Source organism: Penaeus chinensis, chromosome 35 (genome assembly GCF_019202785.1).
Source record: "Penaeus chinensis breed Huanghai No. 1 chromosome 35, ASM1920278v2, whole genome shotgun sequence".
In the NCBI taxonomy this organism is placed as follows: domain Eukaryota; kingdom Metazoa; phylum Arthropoda; class Malacostraca; order Decapoda; family Penaeidae; genus Penaeus; species Penaeus chinensis.
The window spans coordinates 28,709,650-28,718,821 of NC_061853.1; the positions used below are offsets into that span (position 1 = coordinate 28,709,650).

The following is a 9,172-nucleotide window of genomic DNA, read 5'->3' on the forward strand; positions in this document are numbered from 1 at the left end:
TGGTATTAGCCCGTGATGCCTTCGAAAGGATAACTGACGTTTCACGACCGAACTCTTGAAGCCCAGTGCCCCCGGGATACATTTTTCTCTTTTTTTTTATGAACTAGAATGCTATGTCTACATAATTTCTTGATATGTCATCATTCAGTACCACTGTTGTTTATCAATATTGCTGACACGGGATATGAAGTTGTATTTCTGTCTTCTAAAACATGTTCTGAAAAATTTTCAAATTGATCTTCCTTTAGTGAAAAAAAAATCTAAACCATTAGGCATTGTTGAAAAAAGACTCAAAGTAGAGAAATCTATCAGTTTCGGGCGCACTGGTGACCTCACAGCATTTTAGCAACTCAATTGCATTACGATCTGTTTAAAATAGGAAAAAAAACTAGAAATTCACAGATCAAGAACTTGTTATTATTACCTGGTTATTTCTTTATCACATTGTTATAACACTTGCAACGGTTATTCTACTAGCATAAAGACCTTATTGGGCTTCCTTGTAAAAAACAATCGCTGATGTCTATATTATTCATCATTTCACATTTCCTTTATTACGTCAGAGGAACATATAACCGTTTGTTAATAGTTATGGTTTAGAAAAAGAGTGCTACTAATTGCAATAGGGATATATTCTGGCGAGTAGAATAGGTCCAATTATTCCCCGTGGATTTTGCTGGACTTGCCACAAGGTAAACCCAGGCATACTATAGAAAGGTCTCATCATGGACGTCGGCGGTAAGGAAGCGTCCTACACATGACTCTTCCTATTGGCCCAAATACCCTGTGAGGGAGCAATCTTTCACATGGATCTCAGGCCGATGGAAGGAGGTAAAATTCTCAAGAGCATGAAGGACCCAGGCATTGTTGACGTTAATTGTATGACCAAGAAGGGCGGGAAAATGTGAGCAAAAATGTATGACTGTGTTTTTTTTTTTTTAACTTTTGCTTTGAATAAAATCCCTGAGTAAGGTAATGTTGGATTCGAACGTATCCAAGTAAGACTTTACATACAAAGGCTAATGCATTGCAACAGATGCCCAAAATTCGGACACACCTAATTAAGATATATTGACAAAGACAAAGAAAGTCACTTGCCGCAAATGTGCTGAGGTTCACGACACCATTACATGTACCATTAAAATTTTCAAATGTGTTAATTCTGGAGATCCCCATCAGTCAGGTTCTGCTGAGTGCAGCAGCCTGAAGGAGATGAGATATTAGTATATATGAAAAAACCTGTAGTTATACTGAAGCTTAGAGGAATGTGGAAAGTTTGACACTTAAACAAACTGTCAAAGAATTCAATATTAAAATATATGAACTGACTAAATTGGTCGATCAAATGGCTGCATCAACCCAGCATAAACATCTAAGAAGGCTGATATCGAATCACAGTCAAGATCGAACCTCCCCAAAAAACGTAATCTTCGCGTCGACCTTTATTCAATTGAACTATCTAGATTAAATCTAAATTAAGGGAACTTAAAATATTAGTCTCATCCTACACACTTAACACACTTCGTCTCTGACGAGGTCGTTTCGCTGAGAAAATACCAAATACCATTTATGTCGGAATGACCGTGAGGGTAGAGATGGAGGCGTCGCCGTGTAGATCCACCAATGCCTCCCTTTTACTGAAGGGACTATTGATTCTAAGTAAAAATTTAAAGCACAAATCTGTATGTTCAGTTTGTTGTCCACCTGATAAAGTGGTAATTTATGATGAGCTCTTTGCTATTCGGGATAGACTACTGTAAAATAAATAAATAAGGTGATTTTAATGCTCATCATACTTTATGCGGATTGATGGTAGAGGGGAGTAAGTAGTTAAGCTGATTAATGATTCTGCTTTGGTCCTTCTGAACGATGGGGTGGACGATACCGGTACTTTGAGCTTTATTGACGTATACTGGTCTCTTCTACAAGTGCCTGTGGCACACTATTGACGACTCGTTGGGAAGCAATCACCATCCTATTTATATCAAATATTCATGCGACATAATAAGAACACCTTCAGCACCGAAATTTAAGAGTAAATCGATCAGACTGGGGGTTTTCATAAAGAGCGTCAAGCTCGAACTTGTTCGAGAAACCTTTGATGATAAAGTAAACAATATTCAGAATACAACAATGATATCCATTCCAAATAATGACAGGTAAAGTTAAGCATAGAGTTCCATGGTGGACACCAGATTGCCGCAGGGCGCAATTGGGCCTACAGGCTTTTCGAAAATAACATCAATAACGAGGCCAATTGTGATGGCTTCCATAATGTATTTTATAGGAGCTGCCCTGCCTACAAGCCCTCACTCTACATGATGCCAGACAAGAAACACGCCCACGAGATTTTTCTCTTTCTACCTATTCCAAAACTGCACTTTTTTCTGCTCCCCTCCCATCTCACAAGATGTCTCCTCAGCATCTCCCCTGATATCTCTTCCCTCTAACCCGAGCCACCCTATCTCTATCCCCCCTCTCCCCAGTCAAATTCCTCTCCTAGCCTGAATCCAGACACTCCAATCTCTACCTCTTCCCCTGTGCCTACCACTCCCCCTCCTCACTCTACCTGTCGCACCAGACAATCTAAACATTCCACCCCATCTTCTCTTACCACAGCCTCTCCTACACCCACCTTTCCCTCTGCTAATCGCACATCTATTCCCTCTTCTCCTCCACACATTAAAACCTGTTTCTCAGACAACCCCACCCAACCCCCCTACAGAAACTCTTGATGTCATCCAAAAGTTCCTAAACATGACTCAAGAGAATAATCCACTCCCTCATCCATCCTCTAATCCCTTTATTCCTATTCGCTCTACATTCAAAATATCTGCCAACATCCATCCACCCAGTCACCCATAAAAAACACCCCATCCTCTCCTCCTCCATGTGCATTACCATTCATTCTTCCTTCCCCATTATCCTTACCACTCCCACAGAGATGTTCACATGACTCCCTGATGTCACAACAATGTCCTTCTCCAGATCCCTCCCCTCCTAACATTCTTCCTGATACTTCACCACCCCTGTTCCCTTATTTCATTCTCTGGATTCTTCTCCTACTTATACAATTATCGTTTCTTATCGTATTACCCTTTGATTGTTTCATAAAAACTCTTTTACAGTTTTCCTCATACAGTGTAACTCTCCCTTCCTCAGACATACTCTCCATTTGATCTGATCGCCCTATACCTTTAACCATTCTATCCTACAGTGTTCTACAAACTTTGATGTCTAACACATCTAATCCTGATTATTAACTCATTTCCACCCTTTTCACCACAATACTTTGACCTTTGATGTCTAGCACATTAATTTATTTTAACCATTAACCATCAATAACAAGAACCTTTGCAATTACAAACTAGCAAGAGCTAGGGCTCGTAGAATAGTAAGACAAGCAAAGAGAGACTCCTGGTGGAGCTTTGTCTCTACAATAAATAGGAACACACAAATACCACAGGTTTGGTCAACTGTTAATAAAACCAATAAGAAAAAACTTTCTTTAAAATTAAAAACATTGACAAGAGTACAAATTTTTATTCACTTAGAGACATTGTTCATACCCTCACCAGGCAGTTCTCATATACAAGCAGCTCAGACAATTACCATCCTGCATTTCTTACCACCAGGGAAGCAGCTGAGCTGTAAGCTATACATTTTGCCACTGGAGATGACTTTGATTACAATCAAGATCTAACAATGAGTGAGCTAGTCTGAACCCTAGAAGCCTTTAGAGGAACTTCCACAGGCCCTGATAGGAGTCAATATGAGATGATAAAGTATCTTAATCATGATGCCATGATTAAGTTGCTAGAGCTGTACAATGAAATTTGGAAAAGCTAGACCTTTCCAAACTCATGGCACTTCATCCACATCATTCCCATATTGAAAGGAGGGGGAAATCCCAGAACCGTCATCTCCTACCACCTAATTGCATTGACAAGTTGCTTATGTAAGGTCATAGAACAAATTGTTAATAGTAGGCAATCGCATTTTCTAAATACCAGAAATTTACTAGTTGCCAAGCAGTGCAGGGACACCAAACTTTTAACCAACTAGTAAAATTGGAAAGTCGGATTCAAGAGGCATTTGCCAAAAAGTATTTTTTGATTTCAGTATTCTTAGATATAGAAAAACCTACAGCATGACTTTGAAGTGTCTTGTCACCAACATTATTTCTATCTATGATAAATGGCATATTACCAGTTCCACCTTGACATCTTTAATATTCACTGTACACTGATGATTGTGCATTATGGCATTCCAGCAGTAATTCTCAGCAAATCATATGCAATTGGCACTGGATATGATACATAACTTGGGCCTCCAGTTGGGCTTTAAGTTTTCAACACAAAAGTATTGGAGTATTTTTTTCATAGGAAGATGTCAAGCATTAAGCTAACTTTAGATAATCACCCAATACATATTGAATATTCTGCTAGATTTCTTAGTCAACTCTTTGACTGTAGACTTAATTGGAGAGACGACATCGGTCAATTAAAGAAAAAATGTTAAAGAACACTTAATTTACTGAAGTGCATTGCTGGAAATAAATGGGGAGCTGATAAAAAAGTATTTGCTAATGATTTATAAAGCACTAATTAGGTCTAAAGTAGATTATGGAGCAATAATGTATGCCTCAGCATCAGATTTTGAAAGGTTTGGATGCTGTACAGAATGCTTGTATGCGAATGTGTCTTGGAGCTAAGGCCATGGTGGCGAAGGTGGAGGTACACGAGAGGTTCAGAGAGATCCTTATTAAACCTCTTCCTTTTTTTTTCATATATATACTGACGGCTCCAAGACAGATGAGTGTGTGGGAACGGGTGTGTGGTCAAGTGAATGTGAATAGATTTTCAGACTGCCAAATCATATATTGATCTTTCTTGCTGAACTTTTTTCTATTGATAGAATAGTAATAGAATAGTATTTTTTTCAGATTCATCAAGTTCACTTAAAGCCATTAAATCATTAGAAACCACTAAAAATGAACTGCTGGGTAATATCATTTGTAAGCTACATAGTGCCAATATATCATACAAGCTAATATAGTTAGCAGGCCACTCTGGTATCCATGGCAATGAGCAGGGTGACAAATTAGCCAGGTCAACTGGTGATCTGGACCATAGCATAGTCCAGATGGATCTCAGGTGTTTTATTTCTTTAGCTAAAAAGTGAGTGAACCAACCTGCAAATCAATAATAAACACAAACCCACAAGAGAAATGTTGGACCAGCCCACAGAAAAAGCAGAAGGAAGGAGGTGGTGTTGGATTGCCTTAGAGTCAACAAAACAAAACATACACACCTCACCCCTTACATTGAAAATAATTCCCCCACAATGCCCCCATTGCACCCTGAACTTTTCAGTAAAACACATTTCATAACTTGCCATAACAATAGCAGACACAAATTGAAAAAATATTTTAGATTACATAATATCAAATCCACTTTATCAAATATATCAGATGATGAGAAAATAAAAAGTAATCACTTTTCTAAAAGAAACAATGACTGAATGATCTTATCTACATTGAAACAATGAAGAGGATTCATTAGTCTAATAACCTTGGCCACATGCTGCCGGTTGATAGCAAAAAAATCCAACAAAACCAAAAAAGCACTTCTATATGATTGACATTTCTACACTTTCCCAGATGCAAAAATGCCTTCAAAAAGCATGGTTCTGAAGTGGCTCTATTGGAAAACATGGAACTCTCATCCTTATACATTCTGTGGGTATGCTATGGACACCTTCCTTCCATAATATCTCCTTGGACTTGGAGAAAGACTGAAATATGGAGGGCTATTTTGGGAACTCGTATAAGGAAGAAAGTCAGAAGGAAGCTCCTACATGGAAAGGAAGCACATCTTGTAAACAGTATTACATATTTTCATCTGACCTAACCACCAAAACTGCATGTGCCAGTTAATTAGGAAAAAAACAAATCTAGTTCATGTGTGTTAAACATTGCCTCAGTTACAGGCAGAGTATGTTGTCATTGTTGCACCCCTGACCTTTGCAGGCAAACAGCCTTCATAATTTCTATGTCTCTCTAGTAGCAAATGTTATTTTCTTGATATTTGTTCTTACACTGCATACCCTCTCATTTAGTTCATAAAGTATATGGTTCTTGTGTTCCAAAATGCATTTCTTATTACTACTAATACCCTAATAGTGGCTAATGATAAATAATTGATCAACTCTTGCATAAAGTCATATATTTTTTGTTTCCTATTCCTCCTATGGTATCAGAGAGCTGACCTATCCTATATTCTGAAGATTCCCAACATTGAATTGAGGGGTGGGGGAATTAAAGTATATCATACTTTTATTAACTGTTATAGATAAAACAAGGTTTCTGAAAACTAATGCTAGGAAGGAAAGAAAGAAAGAAAGAAGGAAGGAAGGAAGGAAGGAAGGAAGGAAGGAAGGAAGGAAGGGAGGAAGGAAGGAAGGAAGGAAGGAAGGAAGGAAGGAAGGAAGGAAGGAAGGAAGGAAGGAAGGAAGGAAGGAAGGAAGGAAGGAAGGAAGAAAGGAAAGGAAGGAAGGAAGGAAGGAAGGAAGGAAGGAAGGAAGGAAGGAAGGAAGGAAGGAAGGAAGGAAGGAAGGAAGGAAGGAAGGACTTGTCTCAGTACACTTTTATCAAAGGAGAGGTCTTTTGGAAATATACATATACAGTACAATGTTCTGTATTACTAGTAGTAAAATGAAAAACTCGAACAAACCCAAAATATTTTTCTCAAGGATTCAAATACGACATAAATAACATAAATTGTTGTATTTCATTTGCCAAGGTAACCAATAATCATATCTGTAATCCTACTATTAAATGTATCTACAATGGTCCTCATATTCCCTAATATCTTACAACACATATTGTCTTTGGTGCCCTATTACGTTCTTAAAAATATATCAACTTATAATGTCTAAAAATACAACATATGAATTTCATATAACTAGAAACAACAATAGTTATGATATATATGTAGAATGTCATATCATGGATACATGTCAGTCAAACAAATATGCTGTTAAAAATAATGGAACATTAAGGTATACAAGTGTGTAAAGGGCTTTATGTTTGTGATTTATATCACATGAAAAAAAAATGTATAGTATTTACATAAAGATTATTCAAATGCAAAATCATAAACACCTATTTTAGAAAATGGTTACCCAGAGAAATAAATAATATAATGATATATTAATATAGAACAATGACCATATTTAATCAACAATAACAATGCCATCAAAATTATTTTTTTTCTTTTTGTTAATATTCAGAACTGGAATTAGTTAAATGTAGGGAAATTTCATGACCTCCACAACAATCTAACTTACACAAACAACTCATTGAAACTATCAATATCAACGGCGTTCAGTAAATGTAAATCTTAGTGGCCGAGAAGGAGCATAAACCAATTTGCTGATGACACCCATATCTTCATACTTGTAGTCTACAGTAAATCTGTGCATTGCCTGTGAAAAATATTTACATATATTAGTTATACTATGATCTTCAAGCCATTTTAAAGAATATTAATAGTAAATAGCAAAGTTTACAATTTATTCAGCATATCCATAAGACCTCAAGTTTTAGCAATCAACTGTGACTTGTCATCTAGTCATAATATTTTTACACATAACATTAATTTTGAAATTTTAGAATGCTAATATAACTGAGAATAAACTAGACAAATATATCACTGTAGAAGAAAGAGTTATAATATCAATTAAGAATTATCCTGACCCTTGCAAAGAAAGTGTACAGCTCTTGTTCAGCAATGCGTCTTCCTATGCACATCCTCGTCCCAGCTCCAAAGGGAAGAGAAGCATAGGGGTGGATGGGCCCTAGTGGTTTGTGCCGCAACCAGCGTTCTGGGATAAATTCATTGGCACGAGGAAATACCGACTCATCCCATCCAATTAGCATATTTAATGTTACTGCCATCCACTGGAAAAAAAGGCACAGAGATAAAATTGTCTGAAATAGACATCATCGTCTAAAGATAAGCTAAATCACCATTCTGAATAAAATGTAAAGTGTGTCAAACTATAGTTAATAATATCATTAATTACTGATGGACTTTAATATCAGTTGAGACCTATGTAATAATAATTCAGTCTTATATCAATACTTTTTTTATACGGTTACTCACCCCTTTAGGAACAACATATCCACTAAGCACTGTATCTTTATCCAAAGTCCTTGCATTGCCAACGGTCAAGGGAAATATTCTGGAAAGTAGTAGTAGATGGTTAAACATCACTGTATGATACATGGTACTGCTAATTAAGGTACGTATACAAATATATACAAACATTTCTTTGTTCTAGAGACTTAAAGCAAAAAGCCTGGTGCACCTAAGCAACTGCCATGAATGGAGTCAAATTACACGAGAGTGCATACATTATGCAACTGAAAATGCAATCCACGGGACAGTCGAAAGAAATATTTGACAAACTCAAGTTTAATGTAATGTACCCTTATTCTTAAATTCTGTTTGTTCTAGACTTTAGATGTTCATTCTAATGTCTACTTCCTTTTAACTTGATAGGAATATCAGATGAGTACATTTTGAGAACCTCCTTACAGAAAGAATAAAATTTGTAATAGTAGTTGGTATACTTAGATTGCTTTTATTTTTCTTTTACAGAGAAGATACTGCTACTCTACATACTTTACTTGAAAATTTATAATAAAATAGTGCTTGTAGATAACAAATAAGAATTGAATCTGACCAAAGTCCATGTAAAGCAACACAAAAAATATAATCTCTTTAACCCAATGCCGCTGGGGAAAATGAATAAAAAAATGGGGGAAATGCTGTGCTCATTTTCTATATTTTTTGTGAAATGTCTCTGCACATAGATGGCTCTGCTAGTGCTTAGCCACAAAGGAGTCAATTATTAGACCTTGTGACCTTACATTATTTGAATTGGTGGGAAAAATGTATTTTTTACTAGTTCTAAGAATATCGATGGTGTTATATTTATTATAAACATTATATTTACTATAATGTTATAAACATTAATAACAGCAAAATAAGATAAAGTAAAATATTTTTGTAAATCAAAGAAAAGGGTAAACGGCTGAGACAGGTTGTACTAGTAAGTGGCTCATTGGTGACTTAGTACAAGTGTAGCAATCTATGTGTAAAAA

General features: G+C 36.4%; 1 protein-coding gene across 6 annotated transcripts in view; it reads right to left on the reverse strand.

The window, feature by feature from the left end:
* Positions 1–6,772: 6,772 nt before the first annotated feature.
* The window catches only part of LOC125044199 (probable cytochrome P450 301a1, mitochondrial), a 13,998-nt gene continuing 11,598 nt past the window's right edge, over positions 6,773–9,172 (reverse strand). For all 6 annotated transcript variants that reach the window (XM_047640697.1, XM_047640696.1, XM_047640699.1 and 3 more), the window contains exons 9-11: positions 8,169–8,247; positions 7,760–7,963; positions 6,773–7,488 (exon numbers count right to left, since the gene is read on the reverse strand). In XM_047640697.1, coding sequence (XP_047496653.1) covers positions 7,378–7,488; positions 7,760–7,963; positions 8,169–8,247 — 394 coding nt within the window. In that variant the 3' untranslated portion in view covers positions 6,773–7,377. The remainder of the gene's footprint in view (positions 7,489–7,759; positions 7,964–8,168; positions 8,248–9,172) is intronic.